Source organism: Callorhinus ursinus, unplaced genomic scaffold (assembly GCF_003265705.2).
Source record: "Callorhinus ursinus isolate GAN/ISIS: 27379988/994484 unplaced genomic scaffold, GSC_fseal_2.0 scaffold25, whole genome shotgun sequence".
Lineage (NCBI taxonomy): Eukaryota > Metazoa > Chordata > Mammalia > Carnivora > Otariidae > Callorhinus > Callorhinus ursinus.
The window spans coordinates 1,078,551-1,105,294 of NW_027397087.1; the positions used below are offsets into that span (position 1 = coordinate 1,078,551).

The 26,744-nt window shown below is 44.4% G+C and overlaps 1 protein-coding gene across 1 annotated transcript in view; it reads right to left on the minus strand.

The window, feature by feature from the left end:
• RYR3 (ryanodine receptor 3) overlaps positions 1 to 26,744 on the minus strand; it is a 518,087-nt gene that overhangs the window by 139,185 nt on the left and 352,158 nt on the right. The window contains exons 37-42 of the mRNA XM_073877464.1: positions 25,473 to 25,575; positions 23,967 to 24,104; positions 7,593 to 7,866; positions 5,661 to 5,775; positions 3,961 to 4,090; positions 2,690 to 2,793 (exon numbers count right to left, since the gene is read on the minus strand). Of these exons, the coding sequence (XP_073733565.1) occupies positions 2,690 to 2,793; positions 3,961 to 4,090; positions 5,661 to 5,775; positions 7,593 to 7,866; positions 23,967 to 24,104; positions 25,473 to 25,575 (864 nt within the window). The remainder of the gene's footprint in view (positions 1 to 2,689; positions 2,794 to 3,960; positions 4,091 to 5,660; positions 5,776 to 7,592; positions 7,867 to 23,966; positions 24,105 to 25,472; positions 25,576 to 26,744) is intronic.

Consider the following 26,744-nt stretch of genomic DNA (forward strand, 5'->3'; position numbering starts at 1 on the left):
AAGATGTTAAGGTTGGGGTGGTGAGTGAGGGTGCCATGTCCAGGTAAGGGCTGGGATTCATAGTGTTCTCTTTGCTTCCAGGTCACCGGATCTCAGCCCTGTGATCTTGTAGACTAGTTTAGAACTTGCCTACTTTTTAAAGGTGTCAAGCAAAAAAAAGAAAAAAAAAAGGCCTGGCAAATAGACCTTTGCTTGAAATGCAGTTGTTATTCTGATTGAGCCTTTGACATTCTATGTGTACAAGGAGAAGGGGAGAATCCACGGTGCTGCAAAAATCCTCAAAGTCATTCATTTTTGAATCCCTGGAGCCCAGCATATAGCAAATGGTCAATACATAGTTTTCAAACGAATCACGTATTTGCTGATGTCAAATACTCTAAGTCCATTTGTAAGAATAATGAATCTAAGGCACAACTCATAAGAAATAATCATCACATTTTTTTTTCCTTCTTAAACCAGTAAGGATACTGTTCTGCTTGGAGCTCGGACTTGATTTGGCTTTTAAAGTGTCAGGAAAACATCAATAAGGGCAGGAATTAGGCAGTGTTTTCAAAGTTATAGAAGCAGCACATTTCACTGGCCACTGAAATAAGCGCCACATATGTGTGTGTGTGTGGGGGGGGGTTGTTCAATCTTAAGGGACCTAATTTCCGCTGTGATCAATGGAAAGGAAGAATGGCAGGCACTCTCCCAGGAACCACACTTGGGTGATTTCCTGACACTGGGCTGAATAAAGCCCGTAGCACTGGGCTGAGCCACTGAGCCGAGCCTCTGAGCCACTGGAACCACTGGAAGAAGGGGTAGCAGACCTCATCCTGCCCCTTTACTCATCTCCTTAGGCCCCCCTTTCTCCCCTTTCCCAGCCTCCCGGCCTCTCCTTAGCCTATCCTGCACCTTCCAAGGGAGGCCTAGGGGCATTGTCAAGCAGGGTCATTTCAAAAGCTGAACTGCAGCTAAGGAGGGGTACTGAGTACTAAATCCCATTGCACTGTCCTGCTGTAAGGGAACCATCAGCCACTTTTCTATACAGGTGTCAGTTACTTCACAAACTAAAACACGGAGGTTTTATTTTTTTGAGAGAGCGCGAGAGTGTGTGTGAGCGAGCGGTGAGTGGGAGGGGCAGCGGGGGAGGGAGAGAGAGAATCTTAAAACAGGTTCCACACTCCCTGATACAGGGCTCGATCTCATGATCCTGAGATCATGACCTGAGCTGAAATCAGGAGTCAGACACTTCACTGACCGAGCCACCCAGGCGCCCCAAAACCCTGAGTTCTTGATTGCTGTTTCAGTGTATGTGGAGCAGAGTTTGACTGAAGTCTGTCTCACTAGCAGACCAGGAACAGCCATAGCATTTGTGGAAAAGCGTTCACACAATGTATCGCTGGGTGGCAGAACATTTGAGTCCGTGTGTGTACGGGAGGGGGTGTGTCTTGTTTCGGACCAAATCGGTTCTTCTTGCTAAAACCTGGCTGTGTTTCCTAAAATACAAGTCATGTTGTGTCACTCCTCTGCTTAAAGCCCTCCGATGGTTTCCATTGCTCTTGGCTCTACAGATAGGTCCTAGCATAGAACAGGTAACAGCATGGCCTCTGGAGCCAGACTCTTTCAGATCCTGGCTCTTATACTTAATACACCTCACGACGCTGAGCATATCAGCTAAGCTCTCGATGCCTCAGTTTCCTCTCCTATAACGGGGGGCACTAACAAAAAGGCACATTCTGAGGGTCATGGTCATGCGAGTTAATTCAGAGTGGGACCGGGCCCACGGTGATCATGTAGGAGTATGAACGTCTACCATGAACAGTTATGGTACCATCAAGCCCAATTCCCTACTGTCCCTCCTCACTCCCCAAGCACTCCCCCCAAACACCCCGTGATTCCTCACATCCACTTTCCCAGTTCTCAGGCACACCATGCTCTCCTCACTAACCTCAAACTTTCCCGGCACACTTTTCCCAATGGTGTGGCTGCTTGGTTTCTACTCTTCCCTCAGCTCATCACTCTCCCGAGTGACCTTCCTGATCCCCTGGTCATGGTGAGCCATGCCTCGCCCACACACTTCCAAACCCACTGTTCAGCGGAAGACCTCTTACTTGTCCCCCTTGCCCTCACCACATCAATCTCCTTCATACTCAGAGAGTATACTGTGAATCTTGGCAGCCACCCAGTCAAGGAAATAGCCCCAAAATGAAGGGGGAAAGATGTAGGTGAATCAGCCTCCAGTCATCACCACCAGTGGGGGCGCATTTCACAGTCCCCATGTGGGGAGTCTCAGTTTTGCTTCATCTGAACCTGCAGACGATGTGTGGGCCTTCTTTATCCGTATATTGATTATACAGTTTTCTGTCATGTTTCCCTTCTTTAGTGTGTGGACTTAAAAATTCGATGACACAGAACTTTATTAAGATCCACAGGTCTCTGGTAATGTTCCATGTAGACCAGTGAGGCTGGGCCTCCACATGCAGAGAACACAAATATCCAGATACCCATGTCTATGAAGTTGGCTCTCCCTGCCCATAGGAGATGCTCTGGTCCTAATTATGACTGCTGCGTTACTCACTTTCTACCACATTTTCATGGAGTGTTGAAGAGGTTCTGATGGAGACCCAGTCTTTGGTCTGCATTTCCTTGGGTTGGCTGTGCTATAGGCAGGAGAGAGCAAGCACATTGTCTACCCGGGGCCAGTTACCTTCTCGAGGTCCGGTTCTTCTAAGCCCAGCGCTAACTCGTTGTTATCCATCACGGAGGAAGCTGCCACATCCAGTGGGGTAGATCCTCTCATCGAAGGGGAGGCTGAGGAAGGAAGAGAGGAAGGAGAAAGGGATGGGGGCCGCCCAGTGCTGAGCTGAGGTTGCAGTGCCCATTCATGGTCAGGAGAGGGCAGCAAACACAGTAAACCTGGGTCCCATCGTTCTTCAGAGAGGGCTGCCTGCCCAATTTAAGAACAGCTTTATTTGTTATCCTTGCCCCCACACTCATTACTGATTGTGAATATGAAGTAAGTTAGAAAATCGGTTGACAGAATTAGCCGGGACCATGTATTTTCAAGTACTTTCGTAACATGATCCTTGTTGGGGGCCCTACTTCGGTGATCACTCAAAAGGTAGAGATGCCACTTAACCAACTAAGCTCAAATGACTTGGCCATGTCTAGGGCCACCATCCAGAATTTAAAAATAGCCTCAAACAGCATTAGTTCATATAGTTCTATCAGGTCACCAATGTTGTCTTTGATTTTCCTTTGTTTGATTCTCAGGCTAGAATTAAGAAAAACTTTTTTTTTTTTTTTTTTTAAAAAGGTTGGTAGTCCAGGGTTGCATTTGATAAATCAGAAACTTGAGATTTCAGGTTTTACATGGACGTAAGTGTGGTTTTGCGTCTTTCACAAATTCCCTTGGTTTACACCCAGGACAGTAAGGCATATGCACTGTGCTGTTTTTTTGGTGGTGCTGATGGATTCACACTGCTTATACACAGTTGCTCGTGGCCAGTCCATCCTGCCACTTAGGAGAGCACTGTCTAGTTGGCTGATGGGACAGGTATGTAGCCTACAGCCAGCCTGCCAAGCAGGGCTTGGATCTCTGGCCTTGCTCTGTCTCATTAGCACTGCTCCCTGGTCAGCAGAGTGGGCTGGGGTTGGGGGAGCTGTGTCCCCACACTCGATCTGCAATCTCAGGCAGCATCTCATAAGCCATGAGCCACTGGTCCCAAGGGAGACAAGGTAAAACTCTGTGACTACGCCAACACAAATCTGTCACTGGTGCTGGTGGGAAGCAACATCTCTCCTTAGGTTGGACAGCAGAGACATCATGTCGTCATTTCATTTATTTTTAGATCAGGCAGGTTCCTTCTTATGTTTAAAAATACCTTAGCAGGTATGTAGCTGCTTTCTCTTTCCCTAAGTGGTCAGCAGGCGGGTGTCACCTCCAAGCCCAAATGTGGAAACGGTAACATGACATACCTAGGCCAACACTGCTATTCTCCAGCAGGTAACTTAGATGCTCAAACATGGCCTTCTGATTTTGCCGGCTAATTCGACAGAAATAGCAGAGGAAACGGCAACAGCTAGCAACCATTTTTGGAAAAGCAATCTGTAGGGAGAAGAAGGAAGTGTCAGGGAAAAGAGTCCGTCGTGAGTCCTTTCTGAAAAGTCTGGCTTTCAAGAGTCTTAGGGTGTGCAATCAATGGACTTCCGCCTGTCAATACTGGTGTAAGCTATGAACAGTTTGGAAAATGAATTTTCTCCTTACTTCCAGTGTTTTCCAAGACTTATGCACTTATTCCAAGACAGTGGACACCTGAGAAGAGGCTTCCCAAGATATTGAGAGCTAATTTTAGGCCCTGAAATATCTTTCTTACAAAGGAAAAAGAGGTCAAACAGGAATCCTAGACACCTTCCTATGTCACATGAAATTGAGTGACCCTACATCAGACTATTGTTTCCATCTGGGAAGGGAGTGGACAGAACTCTGATGAGAAAGTATTATATCAGACCTGAGTCCTCTGGGTAAAGGTAGGCCCCTAGAGTTGTGGGAGCCTGATGAGCATTGCCCTCTCAGGCTGTTGAGCCTTCCCCAATTACTTTTTTCTTCTTCCCTAGTTACTTCTGTCCTCTATGACTGCTCTCCAATGGGCTCCCACAGCACCTGTAATCTGATTCATGTAATTTAGCACTGAGATACCACCTTATGTTACTGCTGATTGCACTTGGCTTCTCTCCTTAACAAAGTAATTAGCATCTCCAGAGCCTGGCCACATCTTAGTTTTGATCCAGTAATGCTCAGTAAGTGGTGTCTGTGTTAACCTTGCTCTGGAAAGTCCTTGATTTCCCCCTTTAGAATCATGGTGGTGGGTGCTCTCAAAAGTAAGTTTCTGAAATCTACATGCTACCTGCTTGCTGAGGCATGTAGACATCTGCTCAGGGCTCTTCTGCAGAGGGTCCACTTTCCCCAGGGACCAGAAGGAAGTGAGTGAGAAGGAAAGTGAGCTTAGCTTCTGTTCTTCCTTCACACCCTCACCTGTCAATACTGGTGGAACTGCTTTGCAAATCATTCATTCCAAGGACCTGGCACTCTGGAATTTCCAACATCTGAAAACATCCTCCAATCTACTGCCTTCAGACCTGAACTCTGAGCACCCCACACAAGTTAGGATAAATGCCCAGGGAGCTCCCCCTGACAGCAGGCTTGTTATGGGGGTGCTGGCAAGGAAAGCCGATATCCTCAGGAGCTCGGTGCACAGAGCAAACACGCGCACTCCCAAGGGAATGCTCCCACGATTGTTATTAAGATCTTGTTCTCCTTTAGAGCAGCATTCTCCTGATCCAGCACAAAACATACCAGGCTCCTAAGTGGAACCCGGAGGAATTCCGTCTTGGAAGGAGCAGGGCTGAAGAGTATGGGAAGGAAACTTAGCAGGTGACCAGCCTCGTGGAGCGAGTGGGAAAAGCTCTGAGCCTCAGGAGCCAGAGATCTTACACTGGCTGGATTCCATTCAGCAGCACTGTCCCGTCCCTTGGCTATTTCCTGGCTTTATGCACATCCCTCCCTCTCCCCGGGAAGTGTAATGAGGCAATGGACACCAGCCACGTGGCTGTGAAAAAGTCACCACATGCCCCCACGCAGGGGTCAAGTTCTGGCTGAGTTCCCCTTGTAGGATTACCTGAGACTTCTCCGCGCCCAACACGTTCACCATCACCTCCATCACCGTCTCGTGCATGCCAAGGACTCGCATGAGGTTGGGATGCTGGTAAAACACCTTGTTGTTCATAATGTCTCTACGGTAAAGATGGGACAGAGACTTCAGCACTTGCTTCTATCAGTGCTACGAGCATTCAGGGTTGAGGACACACAAATGCGCAGACACAGTGGGGGTGAAGGAATGCAAATGTGACAGGCTGGAAGGTCCTAAGAAGCTACCAGGTCAGTCAGAATATATGTGGAGTGCTTTTTTTAGCTGACGGGAGTATTCTGTGCTCATTCTGTGCTCATTCAGGAGTATTCTGTATTCATTTCCATGAAGTACTTTCTTTCTTTGAGACATTTCCTTCTAATGACATATTTCACAGTTGTCCTTTGTCTTTTTTTTTTTTAAGATTTATTTATTTATTTGACAGAGAGAGAGGGAACACAAGCAGGGGGAGTGGGAGAGGGAGAAGCAGGCTTCCCGCCGAGCAGGGGGCCCCTTGCATGGCTCGATCCCAGGACAACAGGACCATGACCTGAGCGGAAGGCGGACGCTTAATGACTGAGCCACCTAGGCGCCCCTTCCCTTTGTCTTTTTCCTTGAAATAGTTTTGAGACAGCCCAAATTACTGGATTTCTCTTCTTCCACGTACTCAGGGTTTTCTATATATATTTTTTCCTTCTCTTATCCTTGTATCTAAATTTCTGTGTACTTCAGTTTTCTTAATGATGGGGCTGTATCCCTTTCTTAAAGGCAACTGTATATTATATAGATACCCATGACATTTTGGGGCAGCAGTCTTCAAAAACCAGTGAAATTAACAATGAAATATAAAAAATTGTATTTTTAAATCATTCAGTATGAATTCACACATAATAAAGCTTCAGGCAAATCAAAATGCAGGAGCAGCCTGTGACGTGGCTGTGTAATCCCTCACAGGGTGGCTAGGCTCGGCCTGTCCCCGTCCCCTGAGTGCTGGCTGCTGTTAAGAGGAGATAGCACCAGCTTTTACTGCTGCTCTGTCTACTGCAAGGGCCAAGGGAGAAGCTAATTCTGCAGGTTTCTTTTCCCATAAGAGTCTCTTCATCTCTAGTACATTCCTGATTCTTCCTTGGAAATGAATTTGAGGCATGAGAGCATCCCCTGGCCCCAACCCAGGGATCCTCAAAGTCCCTCTTCTGGGGATCGGGTGGGGTTCCTTCAGTGGGCTGGCTCCAGGGCGGTGGGATGGTACACGGAGCAGCAAGAAGGTTGTGGTCCTAGTTCTTGCTTTTAATCAAGTAACATTGTGGGCTGGTTGGTTAACTTTTTTGGGCTTTGGTTTTCTCATCCAGAACATGGAACTACACCACTTAATTAAAGGAAATCTTTTTGATGTCTAAAATGCTATCTTTTTGACAGCATGGCTTCTAAGGAAGAGCTGTGAGCTATTGTTATGAGGGAAGGTGCCTTGCAGAACTGACAAAAATGACTCTCTGGGTTTGTCACGAGCAAGGAGAGGGATCAGCTGGCAGTTTCTCAGAGGGAAGTCTCAGAAGAATTTCAGTCAAAAGCTCAACTGCTCAAATCATGTTTCTCCTGTTGAGTTGAACACACTGTTCCTTCCTCTGAATTGTTTTCATTGCCTCCCTGGGGCTATCTTCTTCAGACACAAACCAAATAACTGGTTTTCTCCCCACTGCTCCTCCCCACTGCTTCTGGCAATGTCCCTTCACCTCGGTGTCCTGCCATATGGTTCTCACAGGTGACTGATTCCACAAGAATGTTATCCTATGAGGAGTGAAATCAGGATGGCGGCACACAGGGATTTTATACAACTGGATTCTGGAATATCTACATAGCCAGGTAAACCAGTTTTCCCTCCTGAAGTTCTCCTGAGGGACTTGCACTCAACTGTGAATGACCTACCCCAGGCCATTGATCATGAGCAGCTCCTCTTCCTTGCCCATCCTGACACTGAGCAGGCAGCGGATCTGGCCCAGCGCGGCCAGCAGGTTGATGGTGTCGCTCACGGAGGCCTGACTGATGGTGTAGGTCTTCCGCAGGGCCTGCAGCAACTCCCCAATGCTGTCGTACTGTCTCCGGAGGAGGTTGAACATCATCCGGACCAACTCCGCGTCTTGGATCTGGTCCTCCTGGGCCCAGCGGATCATGGTCTGTGAGATGAGCTCCTTCAGGGTTGCTAGAAGGACAACAGAGAGGACCGGTATGGTGGCTGTCATGGCACAGGGAGAGAGCTGTGTATCTCAGCCACCCCATTCGACAAGGACACAACTTCAGTGGTCCTTCAGTCGTCATTCTTTTTCTAAGGGTGAATATGGCATGCAGAGAAGGGAAATACATCATCGAAAGTCATATATGTGAACCATAGTACAAGAGAAGAATATCGCAATTTTGAATGGAGAGTACTAAATATTTTATTTTGATTAAATGACATTTGAATCGATACTGGAAATAGAAGACTAAGTAAGATACTGTCCTTGTGTTCAGGGGTTCACAACCCAGTTCTTTACATTTTCATTCTGATTTTATAAAAAAAAGTTGGTCTTTATTTTATAACACAGTGTAATAAATACCAAAATGTGCAAGTGCCATGGGACAGAGTGGGGAGTAATTAATTCTGGGGCGGGGGGGTGGCAAAGGTGTGAGAAGGTGACACTGGTCACTGGCTCTCTCGAGTCAAGTGATATTAAGCCCTGGATTTTCCCTACCATGGACACTATTCCCCAAGTACTTTAAATATACTACATACCATGAACTGAGTAAGCCATGCCATCGATGCAAGAATTCTAGAAGATATTTTGGATGACACACACATAAAACTCTGTTAGGAGATGGAGAGAAGTAGATGGAGAACATTCTATTAGGTCTGAAGACTTTGCAGCTGGACCGCTGACCATCAGTCCCTTTAACGGACTGTGTTGCTCTGGATCTTCAGCAGGGGTCAGCGAACACTGCCTCATGACCACTTCCACAAGCATCAAGAGAAAAGCCAGGATGGCTCTGAATTCAGAAGTTATCAGGGCTCATACAGGTTGCACAGAAATACCACTGGCTGCCCAGGTAAAGGAAAGGTCATTGAAGTGGGATCAGATCAACCGTGGGACCTTCAGAGGTTGGACTAAGAGGCTCCTGAAAAGTGCTGAGTGGCACTGGTGTGGTAGGATGGTCAGAAGGGAGAGGCAGATCTGAGGTGGAGGACAGAGGGAAAGACGGCTTGCCAGAATGCCTGGGAGGGCACTGCACACCCCCTCCCCACGTCTCTCTCTCACACACACACACGTCTCCAGAAAATGCCATGAGAGGGGTGAGAAAATCTGCTCTTAAATCACAGTTGCCTCCAAGTCTGGCTCTGCCTATCGCATTCCCACAAGGTATGGATGGCACCAAGATCCTTAATTCAGACCTGATGATAAAGGCAGAGCTTAGGGGACAAAAAAGGTCATTCAGTCCATCAGTGAAGAAACTGGGAATAGGCTTAGATTGGTGCCTTTGGTAGCCTGTGCCACCTCTAACAGTCTAGTTTTCTACCTCCATGTCATTATATATGGCAGATGTCTGCTCTACATACAGTCTTGGCTAATCATGAGGATATAAAAATAGAACTTGGTTACGGAAGCTTCAGAAGAGATCTAGATGTAAAGGATGAATTTAACTTACTGCTAGGTCTATCAACCCTGTGGGTGTTGTAGGTTCAGATGAGAGACAGGCTGCGAAACTTAAAAAAGGATCCCCAGAGCAGAGAGAAGGAAAGTTAAAAGATGTTCCTAAGAGACCTCACTAGGGAGGGATTGCTGACTAATATCTGTTAGGTTAGATAATATCTCTATCCTCTGGGAGGAAATCAGTTATTTTTGGGACAGGCTGGAGTCCTGTCAGGAACCTATTTCCTCACTGCCCAAATAAATATAAGAGTTTCTGTTTCTCCCAGTTAATAGTCACAGTAAGGAATGGAAGCACGACAAAACCCTACAACAGACGCTCTTGGACCCAATGAAAGTTTTTCTAGTCCTGTAAGTATAATTCCCCTTTCAGCCTACCTCGTGACCTGAAAGAATTATGGTTTTCTCCACTAACAGCCAAGTTCTCTGCCGAGATCATTCACATCACAGTCCCTGCTGCACATGAAAAAACCACCACCAGAACTGTTAGTCAGCTCAAGGACCATCCTTTTGTCAACAGGGAATTTTACAGAGTCCTAAGGAAACCAAGTAAATATTAGTTTTCCCTTAACTTAGCTTTCAGATTAGCTCAGGATTTGGGTGAGCTCTTACCCACACAGTGATGTAATAATCCAAATCAACATTCATACAGAAAGGAACATTTACAGCAAAACACCTCTTGAGAGGGCCAACGAGAAAGGAGACAGCCCTTTACCTGAAAGAGCGGAGCAGGAAGCACCCCATGAGTTCTCGGTCCAGGCCAGCCTTCCAGCAAGTATAAGAGAACGGGATCAACAATTATGTGTGTGTGACCAAGCAGAAGCTCAATTAAAAGGAAAACATGACCCCAAGACTCTGACAGAAAAAAGCAAGACTCATGGTCGTGTTATTGATGGACAGATGTAATTCAGTGAATGCACGACATTTAAGGCCATTCTTGTAGGACAGGGTTTCAAATTGGGAGATGGAAATTCAGAAACTGAGAGAAAGAAAAACTATGAGAAGAAAGAAGACTGAGGAGAGATGGCAGGGGAGGAAATATTCCCAAGAGCCCTGAATGCACGGCATATTTCATGGTCTGACATACACTAGAGACGGAGCACCACCAAGCACATCGAGGCTGAGTCAATGAATTTCTAATGCTCTGAACATCTCTGGGACTGAGAAGATGGAATTTTTTACACCCCTGGTAGCAATGCCAGTGAAAATTCCTCAGATTTTAATTAGCTCCCATGCACCAGCAGTAGAGTGGCATAAATGTACCAGGGTCCAGAGGTTAGAAAGAATATGTTTTCTAGAATGTGGTAGGCTCTTCATATATCTGTATGGCTGAGGATTAAAATAATTAATGCCTATAATCATGTCTGGCACATACTGTGAGCTTAATAAAGGTTAACTATTCTACTACCTATACCTGTAGTTGTAAAAGTGTGGTCCACAGAGCCTTAGGGATTCCAGGCCCTTTAGGTGGTTTGCGAGGCCAAACGTATTTTCATAATAATTCTAAGATGTGATTTCCCTTTTTCACCGTGTTGACAGCTGGCCTGACAGTAGAGAAGCAATGTGGGTACAAGCGGGGGTGCCTTAGCGTGAATCAAGGCAGTAGCACCAAACACCAAGCTTTACCAACATATCCCCAGAAAGATGCCCAGTTTCACATGAGAATGTGCCACATGAAATATAAAAATTAATAATTTTATTAATAACAAACTCTTTTTTAAGATTTTATTTATTTATTTGATAGAGAGAGACACAGCGAGAGAGGGAACACAAGCAGCGGGAGTGGGAGAGGGAGAAGCAGGCTTCCTGCTGAGCAGGGAGCCCGATGTGGGGCTCGATCCCAGGACCCTGGGATCACGACATGAGCCGAAGGCAGACCCTTAGTGACTGAGCCACCCAGGCGCCCCTAATAAAAAACTCTTGAGTAGGCATCTTCCTAATCTCCTGCGGGACAAAAAGGGAAGGATGCCTACAACACTTCTGCTGCAAATGGGCGGTGAGAGGACTTTGTGAGGAGAAGGGCTTGTGTGGCTGTCGGAGCTGTGAGCTCAGCTGGCTGCGCATCTCCTGGAAGGCTCTTTTTAATTAAAAGAACACAGACAAACCAGGCTGGTTCATCAGACTTGGGTGAATGACAGACATGTTCTTATAAATGAAAGAAGCAAGCTCGTCACTTCAAGGAAAACAACGGAGAGTATCTGTTGCCAATAGTATAATTTTTGAGCTTTCAAGTGAAAATGAGAATTTTAGAACATGTTTATCTGCCACAGTGAGTTTGACAGCTTCCCGGTACTTAAAGACTTTCTGATTAAATTGTTGATCTTAACAAATGTGATTTCTAAAATATTTTATAATGAAATACGTCAACATTTGGAAGTTCCGCGTGACTTGGTGAACCAATAATTTCCCAAAGACCAAAGGCCTTATGTTACAAAAACATTCATGGGTAAAAGACCTATTCAAATGAAGGACAGACCAATGAGTTTTTATATAACCAAGTACAAAAATCTCCTTAATGTGGTATCAGGTTCTACATGGCAATGAACTTTTGAGAACCTACTACTTGTTGAGTTTTGATGTAGCATCAAAGAAGAATAAGCACAATTATCTAAAAAAAGCTATTAAAATACTCTTCTCCTTTCCAACTATGTATCTCTGAGACCAGTTTTCTTCCTATTCTTTAACCAGGTATAAGAACCCAGCTATCTTCTATTAAGTCAGACATTCAAGATTTATAAAAATGCAAAACAATGTCACTTGTCTCATTATTTTTGCTTTGTTTTGAAAAATTTAGTCATTTCTCCCAGAAGTATATTATTTATATAACATGTGATGGGGTTTTTGTTATTTTTAAATGAATGAATTATTGCAAAAATTTCTGAGTTTTAAATTCTAATTCGGCAATATTGGTAGATATATTCCACAGAAGCTAAAGTTTTTTGAGGTCTTTGATAATTTTTAAGAGTGTAAAAGGGGTCTTGAGGCCAAACAGTTCAAGAAGCACTGACTTATACAGAAGGGTCTATGCTGAGGTGACAGCCATGACCGGGACACAAAGCCTTCCCTCCAGCTAAGATAGAGCCCTGTTCCGTTAGGCTGTGTGACTCCAATCCAGCAGCTGACATGTGAACTTGGAAAGTTACAGCTTAGGAAGCTTTCTATGTTTGTTTCTGGATGGGAGGTAGACTGAATGTGAGTATAAGACGGGTAAGACACCTCATCCTGAGAAATAAAATGAGGATTAAAGCAGCATTATTTTGAAACTTGAATCCTGGCAGTCAGGAAGGACCCCGGCCATTGTTCCTGCATCACCAAAGGGGGCTCCCTGCCAGTCTGAAGGGCTCGAGGTGCTTCCCTCTTTATATCAATTCGGGTGCGAGCTGTCATCTTCAGAGCAAGGAGTCGGGGTGGGTGGCTTTCACACCGAGGCTGCCTGGCCTTGTTTAGCCTGCTTGCAGCCAGTGCAATCGGGAATGCAGAAAAGTGGGCGGCAGGATAGAGAGGGAGGCACTTAATTCTTTGTCCCACATTAGCTGACCCCTCAGCAGTGATGTCACTCTCATTAATACTGGAAACCAGGGCTGTCGCCTACAGAAGGCTTTGTTCTGGAGTCACTGTGTACCCAGGCCTCAGGACAAATCTCATTCACAGGTGCCCGCCATCCTCGTCTGAGTAGCTGAGTTACCCTCCAGTTGTGCCAACTCCTAAATGAGCCAACTAATCCAGTGGTAACACTGAGCTAAATAGTCTGTATGAAACTACTTCAAGACACAATGATTACCTGCAGCAGCTTACTAGACACTAGGCAAACACATGTAAGGCATTTAATGAGAAAGTATAAGATAAGGAGTAAAACTGTGTTGTCCCAGACATTTAGGAGATAAGACAACTCAGAAGAAGGTACAACTTCTCTAGTAATACAAAAATTCCAAAGAAATTAGAGAAATGATCAGATCTTCCTCCTTTACTTTTTCCCCGATGTGTCCTTCCTCTAAAGCTCTTCATATTTCTCAAAGAGGTCCACATCACATGGAGACTAGAAAAGTAGGGAAGAAAAATCTCTATTGTGAAGTTAAGAGGGGTCCTCCCAGGGATGGATGAAGCAGTCTGATGGGAAAGACACGACCCTTTGCTATGGCTACTTCGGAATGCCATTTTCTTTCAAGAGCTGATTCACATAAGCAGTCCCTGTAGTAAATACTCTTAAGTTTTTCTGGTTATCAGTGGTGGAATGCTGACAATTTGGTAGGATTTTCAAACAGCAAAGGGAGTCAATTCTTGAGATAAATTTGAACGTCTTTCAGAACCACAGATACATTAAGATCAGTTACCACTAAATACTGATTTCGTTTCTGCTGCTTTTCTAAGTTCCTCTTTGGAAATGCTGCCCTTTGATGACTAAGAAGACACTTTACTATGCATAAGAAACAGGACTCCTGAGGGAGAAGGACTCCAGGAGAAAGGTAAGGTGTGGTACGGGGAGGTTAATTCTATTGCTTGCTGTAATGTATGGCCTCGTTTTACTCACACTCACACACACACATACACATCTCATAACCCCACTCAGATCCCCCACCACACGTGATAAAGTTGCTTCCACACTCTTTGCCACAGCTCTAGGATTTTCAACCACTAATTTACCTGTTTCATGAAGGCCTTGTCAAAGGCACTAGATGGTTTAGCTCATGAGGTTCTTAAAAAGCTACGGTGTTCTTTCCAAAAAGCAAAAAGATGTGTCACCAAGCATTTGTTTTCTGATGAGAAAGGAATTGTAGAAAACAGAATGTCTTTTGAAGCGAGTCATGTACATGTGGTTCCCTTGATAATTACAAATGGCTTTTTTTAAGAAATTATTATTAACGTTCTAACTTGCTCCACTTTTGCAATTAGTGTAATTAGGGATAGTCACATTTAGGCAATTATATTAAATCTATGATCTAGAAACTGCATTTTAAGTAACTGTTTAGGCTAACTCAGAAATGAGATATTTCTAAGGTACTGTATTGTTTAGGGATACTTGATCCCTTGAAAGATATTTTAAAAGAAGAATAGCTACTTCACTCCTTGATTTTTGGACTAGCCAGACATTACAGATGAGAAAAGAGGATTAGAATTGTCCTTAAATTAGAGTTAGCCTTGGTACATCATAGTCTGGGGTCTCAGGTATTGTTTACTGTTAAGTTCTTTACTTCCCTCCACTTGTCATTTTGCAACCCACTATTGATCCTCAGACCCCAAGCCTACAGTCTGTGGCTCCTACAAGAAAGTTCTCCAGAGTCACCCACTATACTTGGTAAAGCTCTTTTCTAAATGGTCAAATTACCAGCTTTGCAATGGCGACTGCAATAAGAAAAAGACCATCTCTTCTCATCGTGCAGGTTTACAATTTTAGGCTGCTGGGGTCTGGAAAGAATCTTTTCATCTCCAAAGTTAGATCACAGTCCAAGTGGCCATTGAGCGCTCAAATTCAAGCTTATTCTCAAAGATCAGATGTTGGCCATGGACAAAGCAAATCCCCGAAGCTTACAGATTCCCAACATGGGCTGGTGTCAGAGTTCCATGAGTGTGCTCCTAAATCTGGGTCAGTTTGGAAGAAAAAAAGTCTTCCAATTACATTGATGAGAGGGAGCAAACAAAACAGCACTGTACTTAGTTTAAAGTTAGAAAGCAATTTATAATGCTCACACTTATAATGGGGAAAGAAAAATAATTATGTGCATCGAAATTATGCACACTTATTTTTAAATTCGAGGTGATTAACAAGTCAGCTTGTGGTATGCTGTCCCTGTTCTGGAGGCATTAACAGGTGGTAGATCATTTCCAAATATCACGAACCAGTGTATTTTGACCTCTGCTTTCTTCCTCCCTGTGGTGGGCTGAATAATGACTCCCTCCCAAATATTCACCTCCTAATTCTCAGAACCTGTGAATATGTTACCTTATAAAGCAAAAGAATTAAATTAAGGAGCTTGAGATGGGGGAGATTATCCTCAATTATCCAGGTGGGCTCCAGATAATCACAAGTATTTTTCTAAGAGGGAAGTAGGAGGGTCAGAGTCGGCGAAGGAGATGTAGTAACAGGAGCAGAGGTTGGACCAGTACCATTACTGGAAGGGGTCACTAGTCAAAGAATGCAGGAGGCCTTTGGAATCTGGCAAATGCAAGAAATGGATGCTCCCCTAGAGCCTCCAGAAGGCAGGCAAGACTACTAAACTCCTTTTAGACTTGTGACCTCCAGAACTGGGTGATAATGAATTGTATTGTGTGAAGCCACTAAGTTTATGATAATTTGTTGCGATAGAAAACTAACATGCCCCCCTGGAAGAAAGTCCTGGTTGAAGATACTCGAGGCTGCAGATCAGACTGGAGAGGCCCAGTGAGCAAGCTGCTAGGGAAGAGCTCGCAGAAGCTGGGTCCTGAGAGAGATCCAGTTGTAAGTTTTTGCTGAGGCAACTGGAGTGACAGGGCTGCTAACACCCTGAGGTCTGCCTGGATCTGGCCCCAAGCTTGTGTCAAACCAGAACAACATGAAATGCAGAAAGCAGGGGCGCCTGGGTGGCTCAGTCGTTAAGCGTCCCTTCAGCTCAGGTCATGATCCCAGGGTGCTGGGATCGAGTCCCACACTGGGCTCCCTGCTCAGCGGGAAGCCTGCTTCTCCCTCTCCCTCTCCCGCTTCCGCTGCTTGTGTTCCTGCTCTCGCTGTCTCTCTCTGTCAAATAAATAAATAAAATCTTCCAAAAAAAATAAATGCAGAAAGCACCAATTGCACAACTTCTCTGGCCCATTAGATAACATACACAGAGCGCAGAGAGCACGTTCCCTAGCTCCCGTGACACAGCTTTTGGCCTGTACTCTCCCTCTGGACATCAAGAGCTAGAACCGCCTGCATTTCAATAGTAACCACTGCATAACGAAAGGTAAAGATGATAGCCATCATGACATAATGAATATTCCTGACCACGTGTCAAGAATCCACTTGTGCCTTCTTCCTTCTCAACATAACTGCTTTTGTATAGATAGCTGCCTCTCTATCTTATGGCGCATGAGAACTGACCTAACCCCACTCCACAGGCAGGCTCTGCTGACGTAAGTCAACCAGCACATTTTATTTTCTAGGGCACACTCAATGGTTCATGAGTTGGCCTGTGACCAAGTTCTTCAAAGGTGATCTCAAGATCCTTGCTCTGAATACCAGGGCAGGAGAACTTTTCTTGCTTTTCCCTTGGACACTGTAGCATAAGGATGTGAGGCCCAGAGTTGTAGCCACCATCCTGCTACCAGCCTGAAGGCAAAGTTAGAACATGGAATGACTGTGGGGAGAATCAGTGGAGCCATAGGATTAACTCAACCCAGTGGCTGGGTCCATCTACAACTTCCAGGTACCCCAGTCAATGAAGTCTTTTATTGGCTACTCTACCTGAGCTGGATTTTCTTTTATTTTTTGCTGAAAGCATCTGAAATGGTAAATGTGGAGATAAAGTTCTTACGACCTACACTTTGTATATTTGCTTCAGAAGCTGGGAGATATACCAACCTCTAAGTACTGGAACATCAGGCTGAGCACTATTTTATTGAATCTTATACTCCCTGCCCCCATGGGTAGGAAGATCATTATTCTCATTTTATAGACAAGGAAACTGAAACATGTGGAGGTTAAGAAACTGGCCTACCGTCGTAATTAGTAAATGACAGAGTTGGGACCCAAACCTTGGCTACTGGAATCTAAACTCATCTACTTTTCCAGCTGAGAGCTGCTTACTTTCTATAGCTTCACAAAATCCGGAAAAATAGTTACCCTTGTTAATGCTTTAAATTTATATTATACTGTCTAGATGCTCTCTTAAACAATGAAGTGGATTCAGAAATAAATCCTGAAAATCAAAAAGCCTTGGCTCTTTTTCTAGCGGACTCTGAGCTAGGAAGATTATTCACATTCTCAGAGCCTTGATTTCTTCACCAATAAAATCAAGTTAGCAAAATAAAATTCATGTTGAAAGAGATGAATGTCAGGATGATGTAGTGACAAGAGTGTGGGCTACTTTGTTCCAGCCTGTGACCCTGGTCAAGTCACTTTACCTCTCTGTGTCTCTAACCACTTCTACCATCACAGATGGCTTAATACTCTAGAATTCCAGGTCTACCTGACCTGTGGAGCTCCTGAGAGGGTTGTACTAATTTATTCAAATGGCAAATGAACACCTATGGCTTCACTGGGTTAAAGTAAAGAGCACCACGAATTGTACCCCCACCTTTTAATGCCCACCAGCCCTATCACGAAGCTACTCAGCTTGCTTTTACTAATAGTACAACTGCAGGTCAAAGAAATAAAGCAAAATCTTAAATCTAGTGGTCACTGACCACAGTGAGTGGTCACTGTCAAGACACCACCCCACACCACTAATCACTCACGTGGGGGAGATGAGGAGCGGTAACTTGATGGCTTTTTGATGACTGTCCTGATTGCTGACAGATGAAGGACCCTTCCCCTGTCAGGGGTCAGATGGTACCATAACACCCTCCTGATTTAGTGGGTAGGATTCAATGGGAAGGGCTCATGCCCTCTGTGCTCTGTGCCCCAGAGCTTCCCCTGGGCCGAAAGTCTGATCTGCTTTGCAAAGTGGCCAAATACCTCCTATTTCTTAGCAGAGAAGGTCAGGGAGAAAATTAAACCCATTGCCTCTGAGGAGACTTGGAAAATTCGTCAGGCTAATTTCTGTGTGCTTTCCCGGTGCCTCTCTGGCGCAGACGGTGCAGCAGGTGCCTCTTATGCTTAATTTCACAGCTACCCACGCACTGCGCTTCGGCAGTGTGGCTGGATTCTGCCCATCCAGCTCCGCGGCCGCTGGGCTCACATCTGTCCTATGGAGATAACTAGCCTGTTGTTTTTGAAATCAGTCAACCAGTCTCATAATCACTTTCTCAAAAACATTCTGCAATGAAATGACCATTGACGATGAGGATGACGATGGGGAAAAGAGCACAGAGGGCAGCTGCAGCTGCTCACGTGTTCCGGAGGGGGAACCCTGAATGAGCACGAGGTGGAGATGGGACAGACATGGGCTTGGGGCCTGAGGCCTCAGTCTTTGCTGGGAAAGTGATCGAATCGCTTTTATCGGAGTTCCTATGTGCATTCGGTCTGAAGAAGAAACTGTTGAGGTGGGCTACAGGCTGCATATCGTCTAGGTCCCTGCTCCCCAGTCCTGTCTCTCCAGCCCCATGGCCCAGCCAGGGCAGCCCTGCATGGTGCTCTGAAAGAGTGTGGGCCCTGCCTATGAACATGACCCCAGTCTGGGCCTCTTTCTAACTTCTTGCAGGAACCTTGTCCAAATTATTTTGCTTCTCTCTTTGTTGGCCTGGCATGCAAAATGGGGACCTGGCTGTCACTATACCTAGTTGTTGTGAGGATAAAGCGGATGAGATGGTGGGAAGTGCCTAGCACAGTGCCTGGTGATTATTTTGGGTCTACTCCAGTAATCCAGATTTCCCCATTCGAAGGCCAGCTGATGAACAACCTTAATTCCATCGGCACCTTAAATTCCCCTTTGCCATTTAACCTATCTATAGCTTCCAGGGATTAGGACGTGGACATCCTTGGGGCCATTACCCTGCCGGCTACACCATACTTACTTGAGTCCTCAGAAGCTCTCCTCTAGAGCACTGCAGTGACATCCCAGGGGGCCTCCATACCTCCAATAATCCTGCACGGCGATCCTCTGGATTGCCATCTTGCTAAAGCAGAGCTGACTGGGGCCTAAAACAGTGCCTGAGATATGGTGGGTGATTAACAAACATTTTAATAGCCCAAAATAGTTAAAATTAAGTGCATACTCTGTGCCAGGCACACTTATAAGCACTTTGAATTTTTAACTAATTTATTCCTCATGTCAACCAAATAAGGTATCAGGGCTAGGCCTATGTTTTTACAGATGAGCAAACTGAGGCACAGAGAAGTTGTCACTCGCTTAATCTCACAGATACTAGGTTAGCAGAGCAAGAACTTACGACCAGGTGGCCAAAGCCCAGAGCCCTACGCTCATAACTACCTCACTGTTGATGAGTAAATGGATAATTTGGTCTTCAAAGACCTTTCATAGCTACTGCCTGGAAGGGGGCGGGGGGAGGGCAAGATATTATTATATAAATAAAAGGGATGGCAACTAGACTCGGGCGGACAAAGGCTTGAACTTTCATGCCACCACTGTGTGATCCTGCCAAGTTACTTAATCTGTCTTTACTTCAGTTTCTTCAACTATCAAATAGGAATAAAATCACCCACTTCATCTACTGCATATTTTGAGAACTACATGAGGTAATACAGAAGTGCTTAACACAGTGCTCAGGACTCAGCGGTTACCACGTAAATGTTAAGCACCCCCTCCCTGCAACGCAAGGCCAGGTAGTAGAAAATACATGGCAATGACTAATATGTCACACTCTAAGGCTGAATGTAGTTTAACAATTGGATTTCCAAGCCACTCTGTCCTAACACCACCCTACCTCTCCCCTCTACCCCATCCCATTCCTCTTAGAATTCAACCAGTCTCACTTTGTTGCCACTCCTGGCGTACGACATGAACTCTTCTGCTCCGGGGCTTTGTCAAAGCAGCTCTTCTCATCAAAAATATCTCCCCCCGCTTTATTTAAAAGAATTTATTTATTTGTCAGAGAGCGAGAGAGAGAGAGAAAGCACAAGGAGGGGGAGTGACAAGCAGAGGGAGAAGCAGGCTCCCTGCTGAGCAGAGAGCCCGATGCAGGACTCGAGCCCAAGACCCTGGGATCATGCCCTGAGCCAAAAGCAGATGCTTAACCAACTGAGCCACCCAGGCGTCCCTGTCTTTCCCTTCTTACTTTACTTACCTATGTTCTTTATGGAATCTGCCCAACTCCTCCTCTCTGGCCACCTGCTGTATTTTACCTACACTTTTATTATAGCATATCCAAAGTCATGATTATATTGAGTTTCCTGTCCACAGTCTTTCCTCTGTTCTTTATAAGGTCCTCATTTTCTTCATCTTCATGAGCCCCCCCATGACTAACCTACACTGGAGGTCGGACAGATTTGTGGCAATGAGTTAAATGCAGAAACAGGGAAGATACGGTCTGAGGACAAAGACCCAGTAAAGAAAACAGACGGGGACACAGATACTCCACGGAAGGTGGAAGGTCATACATGCCCTTTTAGAAATGCCATGAAATGGTGGGGGCAGAAGGACGGAGGATGAGGCTGAAAGAAAGACTTCATGGAGGAGGTGTCTGTGCATGTGCATCAAAGGGAGAAGCTGTTTGGGGAGACTGGGACCAGGCTTACAAATACTGCCTGAGTGCCATAGATGGACCTACCACCGAATTGTCTCATTATGTAAGTATTTGTGCTGGGCTCCAGACTTATTTTCGGAGCCAACAGTAGATTTTTCTCCTCCTCAGCACTCAACAGGCTGCAACATTTAGGCAGGAGAGAATTTCGGTTAGGGATCTCAGGCCACTCAGTGATGGGGTAAGAGCAGACACAAGTGGCAGGAAAAACCTCCATGGGGAGAGCATTCAGGGAATGACAGAGATCAGGAATGCACCAACTTTGAGCCGTAAAGTGACAGGGGGTCTTCATCTGGTTAATTTCAGAATTTAGTGGAAATAGCTGGTTGGTCTCTTCTGGAGGTGTAACTCAGTGGCAACAGATTTATATTCAAGGAAACCCTGCCTCAACTGCAGCGTGTGAGAAGCCCTGGCTTAGAACTAACAGGCAAAAGATTTTCTCGGGAATTTGCTGGATTGGGATATGCAAAGAAATGTGACTTAGTATGGCGGGCTACTATTGTTGGATCTTTTTTACCTCTTCATTATCATATGATGTTTTGATAAGACTGTAACAGCTTTCATCGACAATATGGCTTAGAGTTAGTTTAGGCAGATCGCTGTAACTCTGAGCCAGCTAGCAGGATTCTCATGAGGTTCAGGACACTGTTGATTCCTCTTGGCTAGAAAAGCTGAAGTTTTCTGGCAGGTCATCTGGGCAACACTCACTGCTCAGAGAGGAGAGACTGCACCGCCTTCCCTGAAAACCCCACCGAGTGCAGATCTTTGGCTTGGTCAACTTTGGCATGTTAGAATTTTGACTTCTGTTAGGTTTAGATTTCCTACATGTAGCAGTGAGTCATAGTTGTGAGTCACCTCGCAGGTGTAGTAAGCCAGATAAAAAGACAATGGTTTTAAAACAGCCCTGTACCTCGGAAACAAATAATACATTATGTGTTCTAAAAAAAGAAGCTAGTAGGAAGGGAAAAATGAAGGGGGGGACTTCAGAGGGGGAGACGAACCATGAGAGACTATGGACTCTGAGAAACAAACTGAGGGTTCTACAGGGGAGGGGGGGATGGGTTGGCCTGGTGATGGGTATTAAAGAGGGCAGGTACTCAATGGAGCACTGGGTGTTATACGCAAACAATGAATCATGGAACACTACAACAAAAACTAATGATGTAATGTATGGTGATTAACATAACATAATAAAAAAATAAAAAGCCATTCTGTATGTAACAGCTATATTTGGGGGTTTTACGGGACAATGGAAAGAGCATGGAACCAGAGTCAGAAAATGTGAAGCAAGTCACAGCTTTACTCATCTTGGTTACCTTGGGCTGGTGACATTCAGTCACCTGGAAATTGTTTCTAGCTCCTTCTGGAACTAGGCAGTGGTGAACAGAATAAATGAACAAGTATCCCCTAATTCTTCAGACTACTATTTTCATCAACCATACAAGAGAGGAGTGAAAAAACCCACCAGTAGTAAACTGATACGTGTTAAGTATTTGGTGAATTGTCAGTTCACTATCCCATGTCATTACCTGCATTTTTAATAGTTTATCAAACGTAAGGGAAGAAAAATCAGGTAAGTAATAATGTGGACAAACTCATTAATATTCTAAAGTATTTTGACCCTTTTATCACAACTGGCTATGTATTCAGAAACATTGTCTCCATCTATTCGTTAAAAACAATTTTGGGGGTGTGGCAGTTAAACTATTCTCAGGATTTTCTCTTCATATGTCAGCCCTGAACGAGGGACTTTCTGTCTCTGGAACATTTGACCAGGGAACCCGTCTACTGACAACCAGACATGCTTGACCACCTCTGGAAATCCAGGATAGGAGACTTACAACACAAAGCTTGAACCTCTCACAATTCTCCTTCTGGAAGGGAAGCAGCATGAGGTGAAGACATGGAGTCTCACACTGGAGTGGCCTCATTTGCATGTTCCACCAGAACAGACAGAACATGGTCTTTCTGCCTGAGGCCCAAGGTAGCAGTGCTGAAGACTGCAATCTCTGGAACACCATTCTTAGAGTTAGGGGGACTTCACACAGCCAGGTGATTTCATCTGACTCCATTTACCTACCATGAAAGTCCCACCTTGTGGGACCCCCAGTTGTGACACATTATATGTTAGAAAGAAGCATCCACTTTCAAAATAGACTCTCAGCAGGTAATATGGGTCAGCTCCATCTATTTTTAGTTCTGCTTTGGCAGGAACCACAAAGGGGATCTAAACTCACTTTTGTGCCCTTAGGATCCTGCTGGTACGTCCTCATCAAAGACCTACCCTTTCCATGGTGACGGATAGCACTGATCAAGGTTTGCCAGTGCATGTACCCCACTCACTTTTCCAGAGGCTTCAACACTTGTGCTGAAAAATGGTGAGGCTTCCTTTCCTTCAGAGATGTTGTGGCAAAGATGGGAGGTCAATATAAAGGGCACTAAGATATACGGACCCCGAAGTAGTGTTTTCAGACAAACCAATCATAGCTTGGCAGACTCTTGCTCTAGTCTATGATTTGAAAGCATGTTCCAAAATGGACAGGAATAGGAACAAGATAAAAGGCAACTATGCCAAACCTCAGAAGTTCCTTCCTTAGACAAATGAAATATTTGCAGAATTTGGTACTAAAAAGCATCCTAATTACATATAATACACAATTTTCTTCTTGAAATGTTAATGGTTTATAGACAGTAAACTGCCATAATAGAACAAATTATGATCTTCTTTCAACATGAGTCACAACGGTAGGAGTCATGTCTACCATAAGGCTTAGAGAAAGGAACGTGGACAAGGTTTGTTGTTGAAAAATTGAAGGTCAAACTCCTCTAGGATGCTACATTATGAAAATCATAGCCAAAACTCCCAAATGACCCCCATTAAAGCCCACATCCTATTTTTTTTTTACTCCCTTTGTATCATTATTTTCTTATGGAGGCAGTTTGCAATGCCAAGGAACCAGAAGCAGAGGTGACAGAAACAACAATGACTAAAGGAGGAAGACAACCGAAACCTCAAAGAAGAACCGGAACCTGTTTATAGGTGTTTTTAACTAGACAGCAAGAGCAAACCCAAAATAATAGATCCCTCAGGTTTCAGAAGACTCTGAAAGTAAGTTCCTTAAACTGGAAGAGCAGCATAGCCCCAAATACACAATAGCCACCACCAATTATAAAAGAATGCCCAGATGCATCCTTTGAAGTCTAGGCAGTCCATCTCACAGTATCTGTCAGAAAGCCAGGTGCCTTCATTATGTCATAGAAGAGCACCGTGTCAGGAGCACTGTGATTGAAAGGCATGGTCACTTACTAGGCGATCTCTCTTCCTCTTCTGTTGGCTGTTCCTTCTCAGGCTTGGGAGGGCCTTTGATTTTATACACCAAGGCACGGAGCTTCCCAGTCCAGGAGGTGTCCTCCTCCACCTCTTCCTCCTCCTCCAGGGGGACCCCTAGCAAGGCACAGAACAGAGTGAAAACCTCAAACAGTACATGAAACCACCATATGATTGAAAGAACATAAAGTGTCTGCTTCCCACCCTTCTGGAACCTTCTGAAGATACCATAGGCAGCTCCGCATATTTACCTCTATGATGTCTTTTTTTTTTTTAAAGATTTATTTATTTGACAGAGAAAGACACAGCAAGAGAGGGAACACAAGCACGGGGAGTGGGAGAGGGAGAAGCAGGCTTCCTGCAGAGCAGGGAGCCCGACGCAGGGCTCGATCCCAGGACCCTGGGATCATGACCTGAGCCGAAGGCAGACACTTAATGACTGAGTCACCCAGGCACCCCTCTATGATGTCTTTTGACAAGTTTTAAAAGGATGATTTCTTGTGTACAAGAACATCAAGTAATTTCAAACCCCACACTTAACTTTTTCTAACCTAAACTCCAAAAGGGCTCTAGAGTATCTAGAAAGAAAAAGTTAACATTGAGTCAGTTCAAATGAAAAGACCATCTATTATTTATATATTAGTCAATCCACCCATGCAGAAGCAGCACAGATGCTGAGAACCATTTAAAATCAGCAGTTATGTATCAAAGTGGACACTGCTGGCTTAGAATTCTTCAGGGCAGAAGTTATCATTCTTATATCACTGCAGAAGTTATCATTCTTATATCACTGCAAAAGCTAAGAAGGAAAGGGGATTGGAATCTTGGTTTAGCTGGGAGCAGAGTCCAACTAAGTAAAGTGGGGGAGGTTGATATTAAGTATTGGTTTTTTTCCTTCTTCAGAAACCCTGTTCACTCTCTTCTATCTCACAAAATTTCTTCTTGGTAGTTTCCGTCATCTGTTATGCCAGATTTATTTCCTATAGCTTCTCTGACCCAAGTAGTTTGGGCAGAATCATTTCTTGAGCGATTACTATTGTACCGTTAACCTTTGAACAACGCAGCGGTTAGTGGTGCCACTCATCTGCACTGTGGAAAATCCACATATAACTCCGACCCTCCAAAATCTAACTATAAATAGCATACTCTTGATGGAAAGCCTTCCTGACAATAATAAACAGTCAACTAATATATATTTTTAAATGTTATATGCATTATGTACTGTATTCTTATAATAAAGTGAGCTAGAGAAAAGAAAATGTTATTAAGGAAATCATAAGGAAGGGAAAATACACATACAGTACTGTCCTCTGTTTATGGAGACAAAATTCCGCATCATACGCAGACCCGTGTAGCTCCAACCCATGTTGTTCAAGGGTTAACTGCACCTTTAAATAGAAAACTTTCTTCCCAACCCCACTAGCTTCTAATGGATGAATCAGGAACAGACTTGTCTTTGATACAGCTTTTGCCTCAGAAGCTCACCACAGTGAATGAGAAGGTCCTCATGGAAGTCATAGAGCTCCTCCCGTATCTCCTCTGGACAGGGGCAATTCTCTCCCAGTTGAAAGTTAAGAAGCATGTTGATCTTTGAGGGACAAAGAAGAATAGGTGGTTGGTTCTCAGTGTTGGTCAAAAGAGCTCAGATCCTGCCTTAAATACCTAACGTTCTTTGCCAATTTTGTCCAACTCAAACTCATTTATAAAGATGGCCAACGGGTGTACCTGGGTGGCTCAGTTAAGCATCTGCCTTCTCTGCCTTCGGCTCAGGTCATGATCTCAGGGTCCTGGGATCAAGCCTCAAGTCAGGCTCCCTGCTCCGCAGGGAGTCTGCTTGTCCCTCTGCCTCTCTTCCTACTTGTGTGTATGTGAGCTCTCTCCCTCTCTCAAATAAATAAAATCTTAAAAAAAAAAAAGATGGTCAACTTTAATTTTTTTTCTTATTATAATGGTAATTTATTCATTGAACAAAATTTGGAAACACCTAATGAAAATTTACTGCGATCCCACTGCCCAAAGAAAAACATATTTAGCTAGTAGCTCCCAGTCTTCATGTGTGCAGATTGAGATCACACTTTAAACATTTTTGAAGTCTGATTTTCCACTTAACAACGTATCTTGAGCCTTTCTTATTTTACCTTTTTTTTTTTAAAGATTTTATTTATTTATTTGACAGAGAGAGACACAGCGAGAGAGGGAACACAAGCAGGGGGAGTGGCAGAGGGAGAAGCAGGCCTTGGCCGAGCTGGGAGCCTGATGCGGGGCTTGATCCCAGGACTCTGGGATCAGGACCCGAGCCGAAGGCAGATGCTTAATGACTGAGCCACCCAGGTGCCCCTTACTGATTTTTAATAGGTACACTGTATTTCATCATATGCATAAGCAACTAATGTAAAATGTACATAAAATTATGATTTGTTAAGACATATTTAAATTGTTTCCATTTCTTTGTCCTTATAAAGTTTGCATTTCCTTTTACATAATTTTTGTTCACATTTCTGATCATTTTTCTTAGGATAAACTCCTAGAAGTGAAATGACTGGATCAAAAGATTTGTGTATTTTAATGGCTTTTGATATGAACTGCCAAATCACCCTTCAGAAAGCTCACAACAATTTGCATTATCACCAACTTTATACAAGAGTGTGTATTACTTTGCCATCTTCATTACGGTAATGAGAATTAACACATTTTCAAATATTTTCCAATTTAATGGGTGAAAAATATCATATCCCTGTTGCTTTAATTTGCATTTAA